The following is a 27,643-nucleotide window of genomic DNA, read 5'->3' as shown; positions in this document are numbered from 1 at the left end:
TTCGAATGACTAAAAAAGAGCGTGAAGTAAGAACAATATCATTGCATGTATACTTTTTCTTTACATTGAAATCATCTGTGAAATATACTTTCTTAATCCGTCTCCAGTATTTACAAAACTTTAAACAACTGAAAATGAAAACTGTAAACATTAAAATAATGTTAAAAATATGTAGTTGTCATTTTTTGCCTTTATATCGTTAAGATAGAGTTAATTCCCTTTTACTGTCCAAACATTAAAAATAAAAAATGGAGTAAGTGGATAGACTCATAAGTTGACATGAAAATAAATACAAAGGAGGTAGGAATTAAGACTTCTTTTTCTCTGTGTCCTAATGCTTATCGGGCTTGTTTTGGATGACTAAATAATGGACATTTTCATTTCATTTCATTTCAATTGTATTTTTTCTGAGTAAATATTCAATATTATGGACTCCCGTCTGTTTGCTTGTTTGATTGTGCGTTTTTACATTGTTTAATGTCCCTCTCGAGAATTTTTCACACATATGGACACGCTGCAACTTGCCAGTGGAGGGCTGCAAATTTTAATCTACGCTTAGGGCCATAAAGCGGGGAGTGAGCTTTTTGCAGTGCAAACACCTACTGTGACATGAAACCTTGGTTTATACAGTCTCATCCGAAGGACTGGTCACCACATCTCGCAGTGGAATGGATTTGAACCCGCAAAATCAATATCAACCCCTTACTCTGCGACTCGAGAGCAGACGCTCTAACAATTGCGCAACGCGGGCGACCTATCTGTTCAGAGTTGCATTTTAAATCGAAGAATATTAACATATATAATTGTATTGTCATATATCATGATGAAGTGACAAAGCTTTAGGTTAATAACATTGCAGTGTATGTTACGTAACGTGATCCTATAAAATCACAAACAATCCTAGTGTAAATAATAGATGAATGACAAAAATGTCATGATTTAATTGATACATGCGACATATGTATGGAAAATTTACACAATGCTTGAAAATAAATAGAGAACATTGTATTTTTAATTACAAAAGAGTATTTATGTACAAAACACCTAAAATGTTATAAATTAGGCACTTTTCAAGGAATGCAATCAAAGATCTTGATCTGAAAATTAAAAAAATATTTATATAATTAAATGCCTTGGCAGACAAAATATGCTTCTTGATTTAAAAAAGAAACATTCTTCAACATATGATACTTAAAAATGAAAAGAATATCACAATACACTCACCATGTCTATGAAGCCGAAGAAGCCATCTTGATCATTGCAACGACCGATTTGCATAGCTTTCTGAGCAGGGGTTAGTCGACCTAAGTAGAAAACATACATATTCGTTAAACTAGATTTATAGGTATAGAATATTTTCATAATAAATCCAAACGCCTAGGTATTCAGACTGAGAGAATGATGTTCAAACCTGCAAAAAAATTGTAATTCAAGATTTTCTTGAAGCATAGAATTAAGTAAGATAATCAAAGCATCGTATAATATACAGAGTACCCCCAGTTGTTTTTTAAAGGTTTACCTGTAAGTACTGTTGAATTTTTAAATTCTAGAGCTTGTTTATCTGGAGTGGCTACTCGTACCCTTGCTGATAACTCAGACCCATCAAACAGGACTTCTACGTTATTCCAAGTCTTTTTCTATGTAAGAAAAAGAAAAAAAAAACATTGATTAGTCTTAGAATCAGTTCAAAAGTACATGAAATACATAGATAATAGACAGTAATCAAACTCAAAACTAAATGAAATTTGGGTGAACAGAAAAAATACACCATCAAAAACATCAGAGGTGGGATCAGGTGCCATGGAGAGGTAAGCACTTATAATGTGTGCACTGTTTTGTCAACTATTGAACATTGAAATTAAATAGAATCTTTTCTTCAAATAGTTTATTTGATTGTAAATTGTAACGCATTGCAGTAAAAATTAACAAATTAAAACAATTCGTAGAATTTTTCCTCCTCGGGTATCTAAAATTTCAAAGCCACTGTCAATATATTCAGGTGCGCGCGCGCGCGGCGCGCGCGCGCGCGCGCGCGCGCGCGCGCGCGCGCGCGCGCGCGCGCGCGCGCGCGCGCGCGCGCGCGCGCGCGCGCGCGCGCGCGCGCGCGCGCGCGCGCGCGCGCGCGCGCGCGCGCGCGCGCGCGCGCGCGCGCGCGCGCGCGCGCGCGCGCGCGCGCGCGCGCGCGCGCGCGCGCGCGCGCGCGCGCGCGCGCGCGCGCGCGCGCGCGCGCGCGCGCGCGCGCGCGCGCGCGCGCGCGCGCGCGCGCGCGCGCGCGCGCGCGCGCGCGCGCGCGCGCGCGCGCGCGCGCGCGCGCGCGCGCGCGCGCGCGCGCGCGCGCGCGCGCGCGCGCGCGCGCGCGCGCGCGCGCGCGCGCGCGCGCGCGCGCGCGCGCGCGCGCGCGCGCGCGCGCCGCGCGCGCGCGCGCGCGCGCGCGCGCGCGCGCGCGCGCGCGCGCGCGCGCGCGCGCGCGCGCGCGCGCGCGCGCGCGCGCGCGCGCGCGCGCGCGCGCGCGCGCGCGCGCGCGCGCGCGCGCGCGCGCGCGCGCGCGCGCGCGCGCGCGCGCGCGCGCGCGCGCGCGCGCGCGCGCGCGCGCGCGCGCGCGCGCGCGCGCGCGCGCGCGCGCGCGCGCGCGCGCGCGCGCGCGCGCGCGCGCGCGCGCGCGCGCGCGCGCGCGCGCGCGCGCGCGCGCGCGCGCGCGCGCGCGCGCGCGCGCGCGCGCGCGCGCGCGCGCGCGCGCGCGCGCGCGCGCGCGCGCGCGCGCGCGCGCGCGCGCGCGCGCGCGCGCGCGCGCGCGCGCGCGCGCGCGCGCGCGCGCGCGCGCGCGCGCGCGCGCGCGCGCGCGCGCGCGCGCGCGCGCGCGCGCGCGCGCGCGCGCGCGCGCGCGCGCGCGCGCGCGCGCGCGCGCGCGCGCGCCGCGCGCGCGCGCGCGCGCGCGCGCGCGCGCGCGCGCGCGCGCGCGCGCGCGCGCGCGCGCGCGCGCGCGCGCGCGCGCGCGCGCGCGCGCGCGCGCGCGCGCGCGCGCGCGCGCGCGCGCGCGCGCGCGCGCGCGCGCGCGCGCGCGCGCGCGCGCGCGCGCGCGCGCGCGCGCGCGCGCGCGCGCGCGCGCGCGCGCGCGCGCGCGCGCGCGCGCGCGCGCGCGCGCGCGCGCGCGCGCGCGCGCGCGCGCGCGCGCGCGCGCGCGCGCGCGCGCGCGCGCGCGCGCGCGCGCGCGCGCGCGCGCGCGCGCGCGCGCGCGCGCGCGCGCGCGCGCGCGCGCGCGCGCGCGCGCGCGCGCGCGCGCGCGCGCGCGCGCGCGCGCGCGCGCGCGCGCGCGCGCGCGCGCGCGCGCGCGCGCGCGCGCGCGCGCGCGCGCGCGCGCGCGCGCGCGCGCGCGCGCGCGCGCGCGCGCGCGCGCGCGCGCGCGCGCGCGCGCGCGCGCGCGCGCGCGCGCGCGCGCGCGCGCGCGCGCGCGCGCGCGCGCGCGCGCGCGCGCGCGCGCGCGCGCGCGCGCGCGCGCGCGCGCGCGCGCGCGCGCGCGCGCGCGCGCGCGCGCGCGCGCGCGCGCGCGCGCGCGCGCGCGCGCGCGCGCGCGCGCGCGCGCGCGCGCGCGCGCGCGCGCGCGCGCGCGCGCGCGCGCGCGCGCGCGCGCGCGCGCGCGCGCGCGCGCGCGCGCGCGCGCGCGCGCGCGCGCGCGCGCGCGCGCGCGCGCGCGCGCGCGCGCGCGCGCGCGCGCGCGCGCGCGCGCGCGCGCGCGCGCGCGCGCGCGCGCGCGCGCGCGCGCGCGCGCGCGCGCGCGCGCGCGCGCGCGCGCGCGCGCGCGCGCGCGCGCGCGCGCGCGCGCGCGCGCGCGCGCGCGCGCGCGCGCGCGCGCGCGCGCGCGCGCGCGCGCGCGCGCGCGCGCGCGCGCGCGCGCGCGCGCGCGCGCGCGCGCGCGCGCGCGCGCGCGCGCGCGCGCGCGCGCGCGCGCGCGCGCGCGCGCGCGCGCGCGCGCGCGCGCGCGCGCGCGCGCGCGCGCGCGCGCGCGCGCGCGCGCGCGCGCGCGCGCGCGCGCGCGCGCGCGCGCGCGCGCGCGCGCGCGCGCGCGCGCGCGCGCGCGCGCGCGCGCGCGCGCGCGCGCGCGCGCGCGCGCGCGCGCGCGCGCGCGCGCGCGCGCGCGCGCGCGCGCGCGCGCGCGCGCGCGCGCGCGCGCGCGCGCGCGCGCGCGCGCGCGCGCGCGCGCGCGCGCGCGCGCGCGCGCGCGCGCGCGCGCGCGCGCGCGCGCGCGCGCGCGCGCGCGCGCGCGCGCGCGCGCGCGCGCGCGCGCGCGCGCGCGCGCGCGCGCGCGCGCGCGCGCGCGCGCGCGCGCGCGCGCGCGCGCGCGCGCGCGCGCGCGCGCGCGCGCGCGCGCGCGCGCGCGCGCGCGCGCGCGCGCGCGCGCGCGCGCGCGCGCGCGCGCGCGCGCGCGCGCGCGCGCGCGCGCGCGCGCGCGCGCGCGCGCGCGCGCGCGCGCGCGCGCGCGCGCGCGCGCGCGCGCGCGCGCGCGCGCGCGCGCGCGCGCGCGCGCGCGCGCGCGCGCGCGCGCGCGCGCGCGCGCGCGCGCGCGCGCGCGCGCGCGCGCGCGCGCGCGCGCGCGCGCGCGCGCGCGCGCGCGCGCGCGCGCGCGCGCGCGCGCGCGCGCGCGCGCGCGCGCGCGCGCGCGCGCGCGCGCGCGCGCGCGCGCGCGCGCGCGCGCGCGCGCGCGCGCGCGCGCGCGCGCGCGCGCGCGCGCGCGCGCGCGCGCGCGCGCGCGCGCGCGCGCGCGCGCGCGCGCGCGCGCGCGCGCGCGCGCGCGCGCGCGCGCGCGCGCGCGCGCGCGCGCGCGCGCGCGCGCGCGCGCGCGCGCGCGCGCGCGCGCGCGCGCGCGCGCGCGCGCGCGCGCGCGCGCGCGCGCGCGCGCGCGCGCGCGCGCGCGCGCGCGGCGCGCGCGCGCGCGCGCGCGCGCGCGCGCGCGCGCGCGCGCGCGCGCGCGCGCGCGCGCGCGCGCGCGCGCGCGCGCGCGCGCGCGCGCGCGCGCGCGCGCGCGCGCGCGCGCGCGCGCGCGCGCGCGCGCGCGCGCGCGCGCGCGCGCGCGCGCGCGCGCGCGCGCGCGCGCGCGCGCGCGCGCGCGCGCGCGCGCGCGCGCGCGCGCGCGCGCGCGCGCGCGCGCGCGCGCGCGCGCGCGCGCGCGCGCGCGCGGCGCGCGCGCGCACATGGATCAAAGGCAGTAGTTTTATTACATGCATATAATTTTACTGCAGATATCAAAGATAAGGTTTAAAACATGGCTTTAAAAAATGTCAATTGACATTTTTGATTAATGTCTGGTTTAAATAATTTGGAATTGAGTACCTTATTATCATATGTTCCATACTTACCACATAAGGTAAAAGCATTAGGGCTTGTTCAGATGCTCTGTCTTCTGTTGACCCTAAAAATATCAGCTTGTTCATCTTACGATTCAGAATAATGGCTATAGAAGGAGAAAGGTCCTTGTTTATTTCCGGGGAATTCCATTTGACAGTCTGTGTTTCACAGTTGGAGAGCAACACTTGTGAATCTGGACCGGAAGCACCAGTAGAGAAAAACCTAAGACGCACAACCAAGCTAGGAATGGCCTTCCCGGATAAATAAGGAATGGCTATTCGGGAAATCCCATTAAAACGACCGTATTGAGCTCCTTTCTTGGATCTCGTGATTTGTGTATAAGTTGACTCGATCCAAATTCGACTTGGTGATTTGTTCACGACGGAGTTACCCGTAAAATCTACGAGAACTGCGGGGTCGCACTCTGAAAAAGAAGTAAATGTACATATGGACTTCTCGCCAAAAATGGTGAGTAAAGAATTTTTTCTCAATATAAATATATGTCTGGAGTTTAAATCATAAATTATATATTAATGAGCAACGAAAATTATCTCTAACGAAACTTTTTTCAAATCATGTTCTACTTCTAAATACATGCATCAACATATTTAAAAATGAAAAAGCAGGTAATGATAGAGTTTATACAGTTTAATTATAGTTCAAAAGAAGTCATTTGCCCTTTATGAACTTACTCCTTTTTGGTGGTTTGATGGCCTTTGGAGCTTGGTCAGTTTGAAGAGGGTTACCACATACGCAAATATCCGGTCTGTAAACAAGAGGAGGGGCACAATCCTGTTCCTGATTCGCTCCCTCATTCCAATACTTAGTCGGTTTACCTTTTACTGGACGGAAGAAGCACTCTAAAGATAAAAGAGATCAGGTTTAAATTTCTTTCTTGCAATAATATCATATTTAAAATAGAACCAGCTGGAAAGTTGAACTTGCTTCTTCAGTAATAATATTAAGATAAGGGAAATTATAGTTTATATAGTTTAGTCAAATTGTGCATCAAAGCTTTACAAAAATAATTTTAAAAATATATTACTAACCGTATTGACACAAATTTGTAGTTCTTTAACAATTCTCACGCATGTATCAAATCATATTATTTCAACATGTAAAATCTGAGAATAGTTACCGTATTTCGGTGCCTTTGTTGTCACTTGCAATCTATCGAAATTGGCAGACTCTACCGAGCACGGTATATAGCAGTTCTCATCAGCCACACACCTCCCTGATGCCTCGTCAAAAGCAAACCCTTTATCGCAGCATTGAGGTAGAGATGTGTTCTGCCAAGTACAGCTGTAGTAACTCCTACAGTTAATACCACTGGAGTAGGTCTCTGTAGGCTTCATTTTCAAGCAGGGATCTGATTTAACAAGGTTACAAATGATTGGTACTTGTCTTCATTTCCAATAATTTTTTTGTTACAAAGATCGGATTATGAGCCAACTGAGTCAACCCATGGGTTGACTTAAATTAAAGTTTCTTTACAATTTGTTCCACAGCAGAGTAAACTAACAAAAAAGATAGAAAGAGTACCTGATTCACATTGTACAGTAGTTACAGCGGCACAATTGTTGATTTGTGGTTCCCAGAAGGTACCAAATGCACATCGAATCTTTGTACATTCACAACGACTGTCTCTTTGTGCAAAACAAGTCTCGTAGTGGGTACAGTTTACAGGTCGGTAACAAGAATCAGTGTTTGTACGGCATTCAGAAGCACAAGATCCCACTAAAATAATCAAGTATCAATGCTTTTACGACACACAAGAACCCGCTACATGTTATTAAGATTATTTACCCACTTATTATCACTGAATAATCTAACTTCATTGTTTGGCTAATGTGTAGTAGAGAGATTTTTCGGAAGAAGAGAATTACAATTCATTTTAACACCCAAATGTTAAATAATTAATAAAAAATTGCTTTCATCATATCCCCTTTCAGTACAAGTATCAAAGATTTGTCTCTAGCACCATACCTTTATTATCGTTTTTGTTAAAGCCACCGCCTCCGATCCCTCCTATAATTCTATCTCTTCTGGGAGCCGGGGCCTCTTGAGTCTCGGGCTTATTCACGTCCCATGTCCTAGACTTATTTTCTTCAACTACAACAGGAGTAGCGTTTGAGTTCAACATGGTAGGGGTTTCTTCTCCAACTACAAGAGGATTTGCATTCGATTTCACGAGGTCAGGAGTTTCCCCAGCAGCCACAACAGGTTCTGATGCTAAATTAAAGCATTAAAAAGATTAATAAGTATTTTTGTAATTGATTTGACCCATGTTGAATATATTGATTTGGGTAATATTCATTTGCAAAACGTTTGTACAGTGACCTGATGAAAGGGCATTAATGAAAAACATCGCATCACTACACATAATTAATAATACAAACATTGAGTACAAAAACTACTACATATGTTAATAAGAATAATCTTATGGTATAAGACAATGTGTGATTTTAATGATACTTACTCGACTCGGCAGGATTTAAAACACCCATATCAGTTGTGACTGCTACATCTCCAGTTCCCGTAGTTTCCGCAACAGAGGCTTGATTTGTAATGGCGCCTTCTACAATGGGAGTGGTTATTGTATCTACAGAACTGGTGCCTGACGTCACTTGGTCCACAGCTGACGTCACTTGGTCCACGGAGGGGCTGCCGATATCTACCTGAGAAGGAGGATTATCTACCACTGAAGATGCTCCGGGAGAAGATAGGCTTCCTAAAACACGAAAAGGTATTTGTTATTGGCAAAAATTATAAAGTTCTTTTTTTAACAAATGTATTTGTTTCTACACGAGAATTTGAGAAAACCATATATAATTTAAATATAAATATATGATTTACATTTACCTAAAAACATTAATCAAAACAACATTTTAAACGTATTTACTCTCCTCTCTTTCTTTTACCTGTCATGCCACTGAGTTGACTCCCCAATCCGTCTCCAAAGACATTAAAATTTTCCCCGTTGACGATATTTGACCCCGACTCTGTAACGGATGAAAAAGGGCTGATTAGAATATGATATTAACGTAGATGACTATATCAATGAATGTCATGTATACTTTACCAACTCTGTCTCCCTGGATTCCACTAAAAACATCAAATTGACCACCTCCAAATGGATCGACATCGCCTGCAAAGGAGACCAAAAGACAAAGGTTGTGATATATAGAATTGGAACTCAGTCAGTCCTCTTCGTGATCTCAATATGTAAGATAGGTAAGATTAGATCTTTTGTTAGTTTTGTCACATGCCAAACAAAGCTGGATCTATGTTAGAAAAAATTGTATAGATATATGGCAATTTATTTGAATATTTAATAAATCTTAGCTCTCTTTTGCGGGATTATCGTCCTTACGAGGGCTGTTCAATAAATAATGTCCTGAACTGTATGACATACAATAAAGATATCATGTGACATTAAAATTGGCTTTTTCTCATAATTGAATCTTAAATGAATTTATAACCGTTCATGTGACCACTTTTCATCACATAGTTTCATTGTGAGAAGCTGGGAAACAAGGGTTTTCGAGACACTGCATTATAAATGAATGGTAAAGAATCGGTAAACTAGAGTGAAAATAAAAGCTTAAACAACGCTGCTATAAAACTGGTTAAAAATCCCAAAGAAATATTCACTGAAATATGTGACATTTACAGCAACCAATACCTGTTTTATAGACAAATGAGCAGGTGGATTTCAATGATAAAAAATTATATAATGGGCATCAAAAATGGGTACCGTCCTTGCCAACAAAAAAATTATAACACTTATGTACTGTTTGCCAAATTTCAACAAAAAATACTTGATGATGTAGGACTGACTTTAAGAGAAATAGCAAATTTGATAGACATCACATCGGGGGTAGTTTACACTGTTTTTTAAGAAACCTTTGACGGTAAAAAAGCTTAGTACTCAAAGGTCACCCTATATTTTGAAAAATGAGTGAAAACGACAGCGTGTATAAATGCCTTAAGAATTATTTTAAAATGTCAGTAACTGGAGTTATCCACGTTTTTTTGGATATTCAAACAGATAATGGAACTTGAATCTATTGCTTAAAATCCTCAAAACAAAAATTATTACCATAAGATGTACTTGACAAAAACAGGGAAGGTCTGGCGAGAGCAAAGAATTGCAAGAGCACAAAGACAGATTTATATGCAATGTTTTTAAATATTAGTGGTATTGTTGTTCAAATTCGTATTCGGGGAGAGAGTTTAATTTCTAGATGAGGCTAGAAAACAATTTTTTGCAAAAAAATCGAAAGGTTTATTAGAGGAAGGACCCAGAATCAGGAATCCACTACATTAAATTTCTTCATGACAGCGTCCAAATCCGCACGCCCTGAAGAGTAAAGGGGTTTTCGGGATACACAGATAGTTAATATTTTTTCACATTAACAATATTCGCCAGATCTCTGACCTTTTGACTTATTTCTATTTCCAAACTTAAAAAACACCTTTGATAAGGAAGGAACAAGTCCAGAAAATCATTGGATCTGCCATTTTCCAGTATACCAAGAGTCATACCCAAAAAAGAGTTCTAAAATCAATCAGAAATTGGATGAAAAAGGTTACGGACATGTGTTATAATTAAAAGAGATTAATAAGTAAAATAATGAAGACAAAATCATTGAAAAACGTCTTTTGTTTCTTTGCGAGCACCGAGGACATTATTTATTGAACAGCCCTCGTACATCTGATCCAACCTCTGTTGAACACTCATCATGTTCTTTTTTCTTATTTTTTTTGGTTTAGAATTTATTCAATAATCTGCCATAGATGTAGAAATATTTTGCCTTTATCTTGCAATTCAATATTTGATATATTATAAGTGTTTCAACAGTAAACAACAATTATCATATAGATATAAATACACACAAGAGCTCAAAAGGAAAGAAATTACAGTTCTACTGCTTTTTTTTTTTTGATAGTTTGACGTTTTGTCGACTTTGAAAATTAATGGAAAAAAATCAACTATATATTAATTTAAAATAATCCGAATACTTAAGCTTTTTTTCCATTAGTTAACTTCCCCTAAAAATAGAGTTGTATTTCATTATCACCTGTAATTACTGTTTATGTTTCCAATAAATAATTGCATGTTAGAACGCCCAAGTTCTGAGTAAGATAAATTTTCAAATCAAGGCAGGTCACTGACTAATAAGGTTAATGTTTAAGGACTGTCAACAGCCTTATTTTGTAAATTTTATTATCGATAGTTAGACTTCGTTTGCAAATGAAACATATCTTCGGGACGGATTTTGACTAACAGATTTCATATCAATTAATAAAACCTTTACATTTTTGCCTGTTCCATACTGATAGTTCAAGATGAGTGTGACCGGACGAGAAGAGTTATTAACTCCTAGGCACCTGATCCCAACTTTGGAGCTTCCACTTATTTGTTTTTTGTCCTTTCCACTTTCCGTATTCTTACAGGAGTATTCGATTATCACTGTTAATTAGGTTGAACTGTAGTATTCCCTTTTTTCAATTTTGTTAGCATCGCTGATAATACATCTTGTTACCTATGCTTTACTATCTTTGAAATTCTCAGATTTTGATTTCTTAAAGAATACTTCTGTCATCAATAACAAATTGGACTATTGCTTTTGTTTGGCTGATAGGGCACATGTCAAGTATAAAGATAATAATGTCGAATAAATATCATTGGCTGTTCACTCACCCGTAGCGACATTTGTAGTTACTGAGAGAAGCGTGTCCATTGATCCAAGACCGACCCCATTCCTAGCACTGCACGTGTAGGTTCCCTCATCAAGGGGATTGGCGTTTTTGATAACTAGATCACTGGACCTTTTGCCGGCTCCAGTGTTCACGGTGTATCTGTCATCTGTTGGTAATGATGCGTCATTTTTCATCCAGTTGACCTCCTCTATCGGAGAGTTAGGAGAGTCCACGAGACACAGAACTGTGACGTCATTTCCTTGAATCACGTTGTAAGGATTTTGAGAAAAAGTAACCACTGGAAGATCTGTAAAATATCCAAATATAAAGCTTTAAAAACAAAATCAGTAGTAACTAATAATCAGGTATGTTAACTTCTATGGTTCAAAAACTGTAAAATGAAATATAGAGATACCGAACCAAATTTAAACTGAAATGTTCATTGAAACAATGCAAACTGAAAAACAGAGAAAATGCAGACATTTAAAACATCAAAGGTGGGATCTGGTATGACAAAAATGTCTCGAAAGAGAATTGTAGACTTGGAGATTTTTAAATGAAATGAAAATGAAAAATTTGAACATGTAGAATACTAGTTCAATAGAAAAATATTGAGCTCGTAAGGTAGGTAACATTGAGTTCAACCTATGCTAAAAATAGTTTTGGTATCATTTGTTTGTATTTAAATAATTAAATAAAGGAGAGCAAAACATTTGTTTTTTAAATAATTATATAAGGGAGAGCAAAAGTACATTATTTATTCATAAAGGGACAAGGAAAAAGATCCAATTTACCTCAGTTAAGGAAATCTGAGTTAAACATATCATATACTCATAAAAATAAGGAGAATGTGTGTTAGTTATAAATTCTAATTATTAGCAACGTTAACACAAAGTTTTATTTTGTACTAATTTTTTTCCTACCTTGTGCGTATAGCAGAGAGACACAAATGGTGTAAATAAAATACCGAAGAGTCTTCACCGATACTTCTAAAATATACAAATCAAAATACGTGAAATAGAATTTTGCTTTTTATTTGAATAAGAAATCAATTTAAACAAGTTTGTTTCATAATTAGCCCCTTCCAAATATCAAATGAATAATAATTAGTATTTGAATTGGATTGAATTTTTCTTACCTCCCAAAAAACGCATGCCCATTTGTTTCTTTTATTTTGAAAGAATTTTCCAGCGTTTTGTCATTCAAATTTTATAAGTTGAATTGTTTAATGCATAAATATACGTAATAAAGGATTTCCTCTGTCATTTAGCCGCAAGCACTCTCACGTCAAGGTTTTTAAAATTGATAATGATGATTTCATTAAACATTATCTAAGTTGTACACGATGATCAATATATCCGGTACGATTTTGTTTCTTATTTTGATAGCTTTATACATAAAAAAAAATAAAATACACTTTTTCTTACGTTTTTGCAAATTTTGATGATGGGTGTGCCGACGACAACATCTCGTATCAGTGACATGTTTACCATTCACTAAATTAGAATAATTTAATTATGTTGGAAGATGTCATTTATCAAATCGTCTTACCGCAAATGCCATCTTAAAATTCACGCACTTGCAATTAAAATGTACTGAATTTAATAATATGTGTGTCGTGTTTGCGTATTTTCTCCCTTTCAATGAAGATATTCATATACGTAGTACTGAAGTTTGTTTTAAAGTTATCACGTTTTAAACCAAGATGCAAAATGTACAGGAATTAACAGGTCGCATGAATTAGTGTTTGAACCAAGCCAACTTTTGTGGTCACTTATCTTGTTTTTCATTTTATAAGGCCAGCAAAATAAAAAAGAAATAGTCTTTAGACTAAGCTCGTTGTCATGCATCACACATGAACTGTTAATTTAAGGAATAAGACACAGAACAGAGTGCAGTATAATATTTTGTCATAATAATTCTGTCTTTCTTCTGTCTATCTGCCTTTGTGTAACACTTAATCGATTCTAAGTTATAACTTTAAAGCCTTCATTAAAATGATAAATTTATTGTTTCCTGATCTAAATGGAGCTTAAAAAATTCAATAAGAGTTGTGAATTTCACACTGAAATATCAAGACAATAGATGCAAATTTGGTGGTAAATTAATATGTTGCTAATGAATTTAAGTTGTGTCACGACCTTTACGTAAGGTCAAAGGAAATGGACAATGAGAATAAAGCATGAGAAGGAGTTTTCTAAATAAAAGAAATACAATTAAGTTAATCTTTTCCCCCACATGTAGTTTTATCTACAGGCATATATTTCGTATTTATACAAGAGACTGTTTTACGGCAGATGTCTGGTTGACAGGGGATGTTTTTTCCTCCTAGGTACATGATCACATCTAAGGAATTTCCAGAAATCCCATTTTATGTCCTGTTCATAGATTAATATTGTTTTGAAACTTTACTTTGAGAATATGCGAAATATTTCTATGTAATCAATCGTATTTGCTAAGCATCTATATGTTCATTTGTCCTTGAAGAACATCTGCATGTTCATCTGATATTACTCAACATATATTTTGTTCGCAAATACAGTTTTTCTGTTCACCCGATTATGATAATAAACAAGGCATGTGTCATTTATTTTGATTTTAATAGTACTAAAATGAGTTGATTTAAAATTGAAAATATTAAGGAAAAATGCGAGACTTCTTAATATTTGATACAAGGTTTTGATATTGGTATAAAATTGAAGATAATGAAAAGGAATTTAGAAAATTGAATAAAGTGTTTAAATACTAGCAGATTATTTTTTCTCTATGTATACAGAATGTTATTCTCATAATGTGATGGGATTGGGCAGCAGGCAAAGCGTATTTTAGCCCTCTCTGTTGGATGGCTCAGGCTTTTTTCAGTTTTACCTTCATGATGAAAAAATGTGAAGATGATGAACAGTGATTGATGATGAACAGTGATGGTGAAGATGATGAACAGTGATTAGTCTCAGAAACCTACAAACAATACAAATCTGTGATCAGTGAAAAAAAACCCAAACCGCCATGTGTTCCTTGTCATGATCGGTAAAAGTTCAAACCCCATTTAATGACCAGGTAGACTGAATATTCCGATTAAAGTTAAATTTAGTATAAAACAAAAAGTTGTATAAATAATGGAATAACAATAAGTATGAAAAAATAAGTCAACATTTGACTAAATGATAAAATGTATTTGCTGACAAGGTCATTGTATCGACCACAGAACTTAAGAAATTATACCTTTAAACGAGACTGCTGATATTCTTGTTTTATCAACTTGTTTGTCAGTAACTTACCAATTGTTAAATATTAAAATTTTTATAAGTTGAAGGCCATATAAAGATGAAGAATTCAAGTTCGTTTAAATGAAGGACCATACCCTTTTCAAAATCGTGTATCGAATTTTTCTGAAAAAAAAACCCACTGATATATAAACATATGGGGATAACCTTAAGCAGTGAGGAAGGTATATTGCTGCACCACACCCGTATGATCGGGAAGTTGATTCAGTGTATAAATAATGAAAAGTTAAAGTCAACATTTTATCATAAATTGTATTTGCTTTGTTGTTACCATAGAACTTACCATTTTAACGTCTCTTTTTTATGTGCATGTAAAATATCCAAATATGAAACATGCTTTTGCGTATCGAATTAAACGTATAAACTCCTTAAGCAGTGAGGAAGGTATATTGCTGCACCTCAAAGTCAGCAGAAAAGTACATGTATATCGTATCCATTAACGTTTTTTCAAGTAATATATCCAAATATGAAATTGCCATTGTTTATTGACAATACGTCGCTGATATATTTAATTGTCGAGTCGAAGGCCACTATCAGAATTAATTAACTACATTACAGTACTCAGAATCATTTGGTTTTAATCATGACCCCTGCGTAAAGATAGGTTCATAAAAGGGGATCAAATCCATATTAAGCAACATAGAGCAAAAATTTTTAAAATTCTATTTCTCAGGAATAGCAATATTATAATAAATATATTAATTTAGATTTACCATCAGGTAGTGCACATTTGTTCAATCCAAGCTCTAGTTACGAAGGTTGTTCAATGAATTATGTCATGAACTCTGTAACGTACAAGATAGAAAATAGTTAACATTGGCATTTACTTTATCTCATGATTTAATCTTTAATAAATTGATTACCGTTGATGTAACCTCGTTTCCTCTAGTGTCATTGTAAGAAGCTGGAAAACAAGGGAAACTCGAGACACTGCATTAAAAGCGGATGGTAAAGAATCAGTGAACAAAAGTAAAGTTAAACCCTTCGTTAAAGCTGTTGTAAAACTTGTTGAGCATCCAAAAAAAATGTTCATTGAAAAATGTGAAGTTTACAGCAACCAATGTTCATTTTTTAGACACATGGGCAGGTGGCTTTCAACAATCAAACAATGAACAAATGGGCATAAAAATGGGTACCTTCCTTGGCAACAAAGACTTACAACAACCAATGTAAAAGTTACCAAATTTCATCAAATTATCTTGATATGTTTCATTGACTTTAAAAGACATAGATAATTTAGTAGACATAATTTTTGGGATGGTTTACACTGTTTTAAAAAAGAAAGAATTACAGTAAAAGAGCTTGAAAATCAATGGTCACCCTATGTTTGCACAAATGAGTGATAACGACTGTGTGTTAGCGTTTTATTTATTAAAAAAATCAGGAATTGTACTTAACCACGTTTGTGTGAAATCTATCAGATAATGATTCCTGAATGCATTGAACCCCTAAAGAAAAATTTACAACAAGATTTCATACCCAAAACAGCAAAGGTTTGAGTAGAGCAAAGAATTGCAAGACGACAAAGAAAGCTTAAAGCCATTTTCCTCAATAGTAGTGGTCTTATTGTTAAAATTCTTATTTTGGGAGGCCGTTCAATATCTGGACGAGCCTAGAAAGCAAAAGGTTTACGAAAAATCGAAATGTTTTGAGAAAAAGGAACCAGAATCAATAATATACTACATTCATTTTCTTCATGACCAAACCCACACCATCTAAATAATAAAGGTATTTTTGGAATAAACAGAAAGTTAATGTTTTGTTACACCAACAATATTTGCCATATCTTTCACCCTTTGACTTCCTTCATTTTCTAAACTTGAAAATATTACCCTTTAGAAAGACGGAAAGAAAACCAGGAAATCATAGGATCTCCCATATTCCAGTATACGAAGGGCCGTGCTCAAAATGTGTTTTGAAAACAATTAGGAATTAGATATAAGTGTTACAGACATGTATTTCAACTAAAGGAGCATATTTAAAGGAAATAATTTTGACAAAATCATTGAAAAGTATTTTTTGTTTCACTCCGAGCACCGGTGACATTATCTATTGAAAAACCCTCGTATATGTATGAATATTTCGAATATGCTATTAAGTTAATCATATTTTTAACATTATGACTCTTTAAGATACATCAGGTACACTGCAACAGTACTAGTGATGATTGTAGTTTTCATAAAAGGTTAAAAAAAATCATTGTTACTCTTAATTAAAATTTTGGTATGTGCATTTCAATTCACTGCATTTTAATACAAGGCCATTCAAAACATGTACTTCTTTTTTCTTGATTTTCACAACATGATGGGCATGATGCATAGGTTAATGATTGTTGTCATCAAAAAGGTAAGAAAAATCAACCCTCAGTAAAATATTGACATACAGACCACACCCATGGTTCTAGAAGTAATGCCTTGGACATATTTAATTCTAATATTAACATACCTCGATTGTTTTAAAAACAAATGCAATGTTTAAATGAATATTTCATAATCTAGAAAAATAATTTTAGCATATTATTTGAAGATGATATTTTCATTGTTTTGCTAAAGGTTGAATTTTTAGCTCACCTCAACGAAGTTGGTGAGCTTATGTAATACCCTCGGCGTCGGTGTCGGTGTCAAAATCATCGAAAAGCAGTTTTCTTTTTATGTACTTCTATGTCCTATATTGATTAGACATGCATGGAAGATGTTTCTAGTGTGTTTCATTGTACCAGTCATAGTTTCAGATGCTGCAATTTCAGCAAAGGAATGACCAGGTTAATGTTTTTGGAGCAGGTTAACATTTTTTTGTGCAGTTTTTGGTGTAGGTCTATTTCACATAAGCCCTATGTAACCAAACTTGCATGGATGGTACATCTTAGGATATATTGCTTCGGATACTGAATCTGACCTTCATTTTTCGGTTGAGTGAACAGGTTAAAGTTTTTGGTGCAGGTTTCATTTCCAAGTTACTATGAGACAAATAATGACCAAACTTGCATGGATGGTACATCCAAGGATGCATACTACCAGACTTGTTTCGGATACTGAATCTGACCTACATTTTCTGAACAAGTGAATAGGTTAAAGTTTATGGTGCATGTTTCATTTTCAAGGTATTATGAGCCCTATAATGACTAAACTTGCATGGATGATACATCTTAGGGTGCATACTACCAGACTTGCTTCGAATGCTGAATCTGACCTACATTTTCTGAACAAGTGAACAGGTTAAAGTTTATGGTGCAGGATTCATTTCCAAGTAACTTTGAGCCCTATAATGACCAAACTTGCATGGATGGTACATATAAGCTGAGTCTGACCTACATTTTCCGGATTAGTGAAAAGGTTAGTATTTTATACAGTTTTCAATTCCAAGTAACTTTGAGCTCTATGTTGAACAAACTTGCATGGATGATGCATCTTAGGATGCACACTAATTGACTTGCTTCAGATGCTGAATTCGACAGACATTTTCCAGATAATGGACCTCGTTAAAGTTATGGGTGCAGGTCTATTACCAAGAAACTATAAGGCTTATATAAACCAAACTTGCACAAATGATGCATCAAGGGATTTTTAAATTGCTTCAGATGCTGGATTTTAATTACGTTTTCATGATGAAGAACTAGTTTGAAGTTTTTATATAGGTCTATTCCAAAGTATCAAATCAAAATTGCATAAATTTTGCATTTTTGGATGTACACTTTTTGTTGGTTAATTGTGTGACTTAAATTGCCTTACTTAAAGACAACTTTCGTTGAGGTGAGCTTTATAATCTCTGATTACCTATGTTTAATTGATATGGAAACATTATCAAAAGGGTATTAAAATTTTGCGATGTACAAAACACTATCTTCACTTTTAGAATGTAGTGTCATCGATGCGATTTAATACCCAAAACGTTATATCGCGAGTACCTCGCAGTTATCTAACTTACTACCGCTCTTTTGCGGAGTAGTCGAGAAAGCTCCATATATCGCAAGGTTTCTGGGGCACATGACATTGTTTACAATAGTGACAATTGAATAATACGAATAATTTTATGTCGAAAGTACAATGTATAGCCAAGGACTAAATCCAAATAGTAGATTGTCAAATAAGGAAAGTTTAGAATATTTTATCAGCTTTAAAATGTGACGATTTTCCATGAAAATTTAATGAGAAGAGTTTAGTTTGAGATATCGTTATAAATGTAACATTTTTGGATTAGCTCCTCTCAAAAATTGATCAGGTTGGTTCAGCTATTGTTTAGCAGGGTATACCACCAGGGTTTTTTTTTTTACTTGTTTGTCCTTATAAATACCACAATGATCAATTTTCCATTGTATTCAATAGCACATTTGCCCCCATCCTACCTCCATTGCAAAAGAGTTCCGGTAAGTTAAGTAATCGCGAATTCAAGTATAGTACTATATACCCATGATCGGGGTTGGGGAGCTTACTTAGCTGAATAACCTATCATGTTACAATTTTTGCGTCAATCAAATTTTAGATTTTTATCAACTTAACGCTTACATCCGACCAACACATAATTTTTAAACGCCGACAGGGGATCCTCACTCCTGCATGGCACCAGATCCTGGCTCCGATGATTTAAAATTCCGTGTTTGCTATGCTCCATTTTTTTGTATATTGGAGTGTTTAGCCTAAATACTGTTCATTATCTCCATATATATCCCATCCTTAGTTTAAGGAACAATAAATTATCAATTTTCTCGGTTAGTTTCATTAATAGATTTTTATGTTATTTCTTAAAATATCCAAGGTTCTCTTCAAACTGATGCCACAATCTGAACAATCTAAGACATTAAATCCTTTGCTGTGGATTGGTAAACAGAAGATACAGGTTTATCGCGATAGAGAAAGTTCTCTATTACATGGTAAAATATTTACATTTGGAAATGTTTTTACTTATATAACACCGTTTAAGGAAGGCTTATTAAACAGACTCATCACAGTCCTTATATTTATTGCGTAGTCCTAAGATTTGCAGGTTTACGGAAGCCCATTTAGGACCTATCAAAAATATTATTGAATTCGCTATAACGATTTTTAGAATTCGTTATAACGAATTTAATTTGTTATAACATATTTATTGAATTCGTTAACACGAATTTAATCTGTTATTACAGATTTGTTGAATTCGTTATAACCAATTCAAAAATTCGTTAAAACAAATTCTTGAATTGGCTATAACGAATTCAACAAATCTGTACTAACCAATTTAATTCGTTATAACGAATTCAATGAATCTGTTATAACAAATTAAATTCGTTATAACGAATTCAATGAATCTGTTATAACAAATTAAATTCGTTATAACAAATTCAATAAATCTGTTATAACAAATTAAATTCGTTATAACGAATTCTAAAAATCGTTATAACGAATTCAAAAATATTTTTTTGATAGGTCCTAAATGGGCTTCCGTAGAAGGTTATATTATAGTGACGCCATAAATCATCGACGAGTTCAACACATTCAACTTCTTTCCATTGAGTTTTGAAAAAATCATAAATCATTTTATGTGTTTAAAAATTAAAGTTTCATGGAAGACATTGTAAATCAGTCTCTAATGTAAATATAAGTAATAAGGCATCATTTTGAAACTTTTGTCTGGATGTAAATACGAATTGTCTTGTGATCAAATATACCATAAAACCTTGGTTTTGATTACATGACCAACCTGTATTTACATCTGGAAAATGTTTTAAATTGGTAGCTTATTTCTTATTTACATTTTAAAAAAATTAAATTGTTTCAATAAGTACTACATGTATGTAATTTTTGGAAATTTTTATTTCATTTTCAATTGTTAATATCGTTTTTAGTCGAAAACTGTGGTGATTTTAAATACCGGTCTCATTATAAAGAGACTACCAAAGATCATCTAAGCTAAATGAAAATTTCATAGTTGCAATGTTTATAACTGTATTACAATGGGATTGTTGAATCTTAAAACATATATGTTATATATTTGATCGCAAAATAAAAGGCACAAAAAAGTCTGGCACATCTATTTTCATTTGGATATTTAACTATATAAGGACGTTGATGGTAGTCTACAACAAAATTGTATGATAAAACGTGATGACTTCCATATTCCCATACTTATGACGTAATGTACTCTCATAACATGAATGTGGTAGTTATTTCTCGAAGATTATTCAATACGCAAGAGGTTGCTAAACGTACAAATTACTTTTAAAAAGTTACAAGTTACAGACAAATAAATAGACAAAACGTACATATATCAATAGTTTACATTTTGCATATTATATTGTCGATAGAATGACCTTGTCAGCAAAAACTATATGTTATAAGTAAGATGTTGACTGGTGTTTTTTTTTTTTGTTTACTTATTGGAAAGTCATTATTTACACACTAATTTGTCAACATATTCTTCCACATTTCCTATCATTACAAAGGACAGACAACGTATATGACCGCTCAACAGCAAATGCATATTCTTCATGGCACTTGATCCATCTTTGATGACTTTAAAGGTCCGTATTTGCTCTGGTGTAGATTTTTATTGATTCAATTAAGTAAAAGCTTAATTCAGTTAAAATTGAAAGCCTGATTATTGTTCGCTATCTTCATATTTTATGTAATTAAGTTATCCTGGGATAATAAATATGAAGGAAATCATTTTCTCTTTCTAAAGAAGATAAAAAATATATATATCTGCATAAATTCTATCAAAAGATCATTTGAGTTTTAAAAAGCCAATCGATGGTTTGATTAATATGCTAGAGCATATCAGATGCACACAGATTCATCATGTACAGGGTGATCCAAAATATCTGATACCATTTCAAGTGATAATAATTCTTTACAAAATCATGACACTCTTTTTTGAAATATTTCAAATTTTAACATAAGTTATAACATTTTATACAATACATGCCACAGATTTTATACACATTCCTTTAAATAATAAAACAGTCTCAAAATAATGCTGCTATTTACAGCACATGCTCTAATTTTGTTCAATGACGAGTTCGTCTTTTTTTTAAGTTATTGATTACATTTGATTACATTTCTGGTGTAGCTTTCTGAATTGCTCATTTCAGATACACAAGGGTATTTGGCTTTGAAGTTTACACCTTGTCCTTTGAAAATCACCACAGAAAAAAATTCTGTGGACTTAAATCAGAAAAATCTGGTTGCCAAACACAGTCAGTCCTGAACGAAATCAGTTGGTTACTGAATGTTTTTCTGCAACCGTCTAAGAACTTTTTCTGATGATGTGTCTGGGGTTTCTCCATCTTGTAGGAAATAAATCATAGGCACTGTACAAGGAAAAAGTTTTATGTAATACAGTAAAGTTCTGCACACACTTCCATAACTGGGCCTGTTCCCTGAATTTTTCATAACACTTCTCACTGATTTTTGTGGAGTTTCCATCATCAGTTCTTTAACAACTGCAGTTTTCATTGTACTGGGCCTTCAAATGTCTTTCAAACGTTCTTATCTTAAACCAGTTTATTGAAATTTCTTCACTAACCTATTAACCTGCAGTTTTGTAAGCTAAGTTCCCAATGGATAACCTTTTCTCATAATACGAATCACTGTTTTGGATGAATGTGTCTCAAAATATAATTGGACAATTTCTACAGCTCTCTGATTTAAAGTATCTAAAATAAACAATACCAGTTTTATGACGAAACGTCAAAGCAATTTTTATGCGTTTTTTTTTATATTTATTAAAATGATAGGATCATTTCAAATGATGTATAAATGAAATATGAAAGATTATTGACAAAGTTTTGAAAATCATATATAGATATTTTGGATCACCCTGTACTTTGATTAATTATGAGGCGGAATATAGAAGAAGATATAAAATCAACATATTTTATTACATAGAATCAATTTTCATAGTGTCTTAAAACTGGTGTGAATTAAATAGATAAAAAATGATAACAATTTTTTTTAAAAACTTCAGATAAGTTTTAAAAGTTATGCCATAGGCGGGTTACGTCGCATGGGAATGCATCTAAATAGCTTTACCTGAAAAGAAAGCAAAGCAAAGTTAGAAAAATCCTAATAAGAAAGCATTTTGTTATAATTCAAAAGGATCTTAAAATATTTTCTAACAATTCATAATTATGAATATATTTCCGCGAATTATTAATTTATAAAAAGTCATGCAATGTTTTATTTAAGTTCAGAAAGTTTAAAAGGATTGGACCTAATTTAAATGTCATCTTAGACTAAAATATGCATTTATTAAAAAAAATGATATGGTGCTCGTACTACCTTAATTTGAATTAGAAAAGGTTATAGAATACATACCAAATCAAAGTAACCAAGGAAAGCATCATCTATACTACAGCTTCCTATTCTTGGATCTCGCCTTGCGGCAACTAGATTTCCTAAAAAGTATATCAAATTGCAAATTAAGACATATTCTATTCCATCGTTTGAAAAATATAGTTCCAGATATTTTGCCACTATATCAATAGGAAAAGGGATGAACTAAATGAAACAGTACAGTGTCTGAAAGTGAGACAATTTTTACCATTTAGGGGCTTAGTGTCCGTCTCTTCAAAATTAGTTCCATCAGCCGTGATAGACATGACACGGGCAGTCAGTGCCTCTCCGTCATATATCATTTCTACATTGTTCCATGCACCATCCTGTATCAATGTTAGAAATCATGTTGAGATAAATATGAATGGAAATGTAATAACCTTACAAAACATATTCGTATTTAATTGTCATAGAAAAACAGATCGTCAAAATGAAAACCGATATATAGAATTTTGTAGTTTAGATATGTGTGTACTTGTGTATAAAATTTGATTGAAATTGGACAAAACTGTACGAGGAGCTGAAAAAAAAAAAGACGGATGACAAAACACGTATATTTCCAGGGAGCAGGTTTTCTGCTTCTCAACCGGTAGGCACTTGCGATACAATCTATACAGTAAAACTCGGTTATAGCGAAGTCTCTGGGACTGTGAAATTACTTCGCTATATCCGTAATTCGTTATATCCGTGTAAAGTTATATAGCTAGGGGATCCAAAATAAAAGCTATATCCGTGAATTCGCAATATACGTGTTCGTACTAAACGAGTTTTACTGTATACATTAGAAAAGTTAAAATATATAATTACCGCAAAGGGTAGCCGAATTAGTGCTTTCTGAGCGGCATCTGACTCCGCAATAAACGACAAGGTACTTGATGGCTGATTTAATATGATGGCAAGGGAATATCTGTTGTAGATGTCTTGTTCTGGTACAGCTAAAGAGGCATCGCAGTTAGAAAAAAGAACCTGGTCTGCTACAGGAGACTCTCCGCCCCCTGCACTGGATGGCGAGCTAAAGAACCGGAAACGGATAAATAGTCTGTCTAAAGCAACACCGTTGAGTTGAGGTAGTCCTATGAAAGAATTCACTCCGTTGAACTGTCCAATATTTACACCCGGTCTTCCAGAGGATGTGATATTAACGTTCCTGACGTTGAGGTAAGCTGTTCCAATGTTCTTCACCGTACTCCCTGAAAAATCCACATCTAACACGGGACGACAACCTGGATAAGCGAGAGAAATGAACACTCAGCAAAACAGAGTTTTTATGGATTAAAATAGATAGGAATTTATTGATCAGAAGGGTGTGGTGGTAATTTTAGGAAAGAGGTATGTGCAGTTAAGGTATACCTCTGTCCTCTGTGAATTAAAATTTCAACATTCTCTAGAAACGTGCTCAATTTTAAACATGTATATTGTATTTATGAAACCCAAAATAATAAAATATATTATGAATTGCAAAATGAATAATCAAACTTTTTGTCAGTGTAAAGCCGTAAACTTCCCCTTCATTAATTAAGAATGAGGACTTAATAGATCAAGTATTTTTAATTTTGACTGAATATTTTTTACCGCAAACATGTGGCACTAAGTTTTATTGATAATATTATTCTACATATAATATCAAAAGAAAAAGTCTGATCAGACCTGTACTCAATATTTGTTATTCAAAATACAGACGTTAAATAACCCATTTTATTTCAATCTTTAAATGATGAGTTTATATATCACTTTTAAGACGTCGTATTTAACTTTCGCCATCAAAATCCGATTTAGGGGCATATACTGACTATCACAGAATGTAAGAATTGTGGTTCGGGTTTGTATTGTAAATTAACGTCACCTCTTGGACGAAGTAGGTTGTTAGCCCCCGCTACAACGTCACAGGCACATTTCTCGGGACTGTAAAATGTTGATTCTGCGCAATCCATTTCCAGTTTAGCTACTTCGTTGTAATATTTATCAGGTTTTCCAGGGACTCTCCTCAATACACATTCTAAAAGCACAAAAAATTCACAGGTTATTGCTAATTTTGTTCTCAATATTTTAGCAATAGAATTGCTGGTCAACACGCTCCATAACTGACACAGTCAAAAATGAAAGTATACCGTATGGGTCTGTTCGCATCAGCTGTTCCTGGCTTAGACGAGAATAATCTTGGCCTTCACGTTGACTGCATGAAATATTACAGCTTCTGTCGAGTACACATTCTTTAGTGATGTCATCGTATCTGAAGTCGTCTGCACAACACATTGGAACAGAACGTCCAGCCCTGTTACACTGATAGAAGCTTCTGCAGTTAAACATGCTGGGGTAGGTGTAGCCCATTTCAAATCTGGCACAGGGATCTGAAGTAACAAAGTTGAAATATAGTATAGCTAAGGCAGTAATTTCTTTTTATCTAAAAACAAATTACCTACTGTATAATAACATTTTCAATAGGTCAAACTTTTATGGTTTGGGGGAAAATGTTGTGTTCGTGGGGGATTTGATTTCTCTTGAACTTCGTTTGAATTTTAAATATGACCAATACCATTGGGTGGGGGACATGAATTAGTGAGTTTCATAATGACTCCAAAACAAAGAAAAATCGAACCATTATGAAAATGAGTCATTTTACAGTATTGTTTAATTTGTTAAACATTACCGTTGTCACAAAGTCCTTTAGACATTGTGTCGCACACACCCGCCGCTGGATTAAAACATGTGCCGAATGAGCACATCAAAAGTACACAGGAACATGCTCCCCCTACTGATGAACATTGCCTGAAGTGAGTAAAATTAGCCGGAGTCAAGCAAGATTCAAGTCCACCGCATTCTTCTAAACATCCTACAAAACACAAGGAACATACTCATGATTGAAAATCTGTTATACTGCATTCTGCATAAACAAATAATAGACAAAACATCCTTTCTTTAATGGGTTGGCATGATTTGACCTATGGCCAGAATTTAGATTAATTCAATCAATTAAGGTGCAAAATTAAAATACTTCTAAATTTATTAGTTCATTTAGTGTCATAAGTCATACATGTACGTGTATCTATAACATAATCGAAATCCCCTTCTTCTCATGCCATTTTTATATAGACACTGTACCTTATGTGCCTTAATAAAAATGTAAATTTATTGAAACATGGATTTGTTAAACTCTGTTTGAAAAAATAAAATTCACTTTTCCTAAAATATATACAGTGTTGCTATAGTAAGTCAAGGAAAAAGATTCGAGTTATCCTATATTTTACAAATAAGTTTACATGCATTAAATATTATTATAGATTATGTATAGGTGGACTGGACTCATGGATTCCTTGAAATAATTGGAAATTCTGTGAACAAAATCAGAAATTATAGCTGAGTAGTAAATCAGTCTGATATATCACACCTCACCTCTCTAAGAGAACGTGATCCGACAATATTTAAATGGAATATGTCATATGCGTGATTTACTTTCCTTGCCATGCCCTATTCCTTAATTTTCTCTGTCGTCTAAAGACCACATTTGTCATATGTTTATTTAATAACCACGTGTTTACATTTTGTGTTAAAAATTCTCTTAATATCTAGATGAATTAAAAAAGATCAAATCAAAAACGTGGAATTTAGAGTAAATCTGGGTATTTAAAAAACTTTTTCTATTTGTTATAAACTGTATATGAACAATAAGTTGGAAATGAATTATTTGAATAAAAAAAAATTGCATGACTTCAAACTCTTTTTACATCACATTTTTAAAATTAATATGAATTACAAAAGAAAGCATTATATAAAACCACAATTGCAACAATTGAAATATAAATGAAAGAAGAATACTTCAAGAAAATGCATTCTTACCTACTTGACCAGCCACAAGACTTGAACAGGCCAACGAAATCCCCAAAATAATTAGAACTTTAAACTCAGGGTTAATCATAGTAAATCTGAAACAATATTAAAGAAACTGCAATGGTGCAACGTAAAACTTTACACAATTTGAAAAATCACATCACCGCTGTACATTTCCCTTTTTTCAAAGTATCATGTCGTTACTTTTGATGATAAACATCTGTCATGGAGGAGTACCTGTTAAGTTGTCTCTTTCTCTTACCAGAGTTTAATAAATCCTGAGATGTTTTTGTTATATTCGTTTTTGAATAATATAAGCGTTAGCGAAACGAAAGAACCTATTGTTTAACGTAAGATTAATTACGTAATTGAACATGAATAATAATGAGTGAAATTACGAGAATAAATGATACATTTGTTTTTATGTTCATTTGAAATGAGGAAGGTGCATAAACAATAAGTAAAGCTAATGGTAAAAGGCGTGATGCAAAATAATCAAATAATTGACGTATTTAATTAAAGAAAGTAAACAGAAAACAGTCTATCCCAATCTTACCTGTAGTGTGTGCAATCAAATATTAGAAAATGAAATATATTGCATCCCAAATCTTAATGAAATCATTACCGTGGTTTAATTACTATTCATTAGAACTCCTATGGGATCACGTAAAATAAAAATAAGCAAGGGTTATCTTGAAGCCAGCACACCTTTATAATTTTAATTTAACATAAAAGAATCAGATTCAAATTGGTTGAGAAAATGTTATGTTAATGAGAAAAGAACTTAACAGCTGTCACAAGATGGGCGATTTTTCAAAGTCGGGCGTTTATCACGGAATAACCACAATCATTTAATTGTGTTCAGTAGTTTTAGGAATTTTTAAGTTCCCTTAAAATGAATGACGTTTCAGTTATATTTAGTGGTGCCTCTTTATATATATATGCTTAGGTTGAGGATTAAAAATAGCTTATCAAAAGTGTATTAAGCTTGAGGACAAAACTTCTGATATAAAATTATACAATATATGGATGTTAAAATAATTGATCGTTCGTTCGTTCCCTAAGGTCTATTAAAATATGTTTCAACGAACTAGGTGATCTTCGATGAAGTATGGAATGAACTTGTTGACAGACTGGAAGGATATATATATATATAAAGTATTAATGGAAGCAATATATCAA

At 40.2% G+C, this 27,643-nt stretch overlaps 1 protein-coding gene across 1 annotated transcript; it reads right to left on the bottom strand.

The window, feature by feature from the left end:
- Window positions 1-904: 904 nt before the first annotated feature.
- Window positions 905-26,821, bottom strand: LOC134270217 (uncharacterized). Its single transcript, XM_062752407.1, has 24 exons — window positions 26,666-26,821; window positions 26,471-26,556; window positions 25,284-25,466; window positions 24,745-24,984; window positions 24,480-24,632; window positions 23,444-23,859; window positions 22,845-22,962; window positions 22,619-22,698; window positions 22,289-22,333; window positions 13,915-14,004; window positions 12,185-12,212; window positions 11,970-12,035; window positions 11,048-11,353; window positions 8,423-8,488; window positions 8,262-8,342; window positions 7,820-8,071; window positions 7,327-7,572; window positions 6,883-7,077; window positions 6,479-6,709; window positions 6,033-6,200; window positions 5,352-5,764; window positions 1,520-1,637; window positions 1,225-1,304; window positions 905-1,097 (listed from the first exon to the last, which is right to left on the bottom strand). Exons 1-24 carry the CDS (start codon window positions 26,686-26,688, stop codon window positions 1,071-1,073), a joined length of 3,711 nt encoding a protein of 1,236 aa, XP_062608391.1. The 5' UTR covers window positions 26,689-26,821; the 3' UTR covers window positions 905-1,070.
- Window positions 26,822-27,643: the final 822 nt, after the last annotated feature.

The sequence above is a fragment of the Saccostrea cucullata genome, unplaced genomic scaffold (genome assembly GCF_032062105.1).
Source record: "Saccostrea cucullata isolate Sc308-1 unplaced genomic scaffold, CSIRO_AGI_Scuc_v1 ctg49, whole genome shotgun sequence".
NCBI classification, from domain to species: Eukaryota; Metazoa; Mollusca; class Bivalvia; order Ostreida; family Ostreidae; genus Saccostrea; species Saccostrea cuccullata.
This window is presented reverse-complemented; position numbering and strand designations above follow the sequence as displayed.

Excerpts from the sequence above, each read along its gene's own strand:
- LOC134270217 (XM_062752407.1), bottom strand. The coding sequence starts at position 26,688 with ATGACAGATGTTTATCATCAAAA. Across the intron at positions 22,963-23,443 it reads TAATTCGGCTACCCTTTGCG|GATGGTGCATGGAACAATGT; the intron begins GTAATTATATAT and ends ACATTGATACAG. Across the intron at positions 12,036-12,184 it reads GGGCATGCGTTTTTTGGGAG|AAGTATCGGTGAAGACTCTT; the intron begins GTAAGAAAAATT and ends TGTATATTTTAG.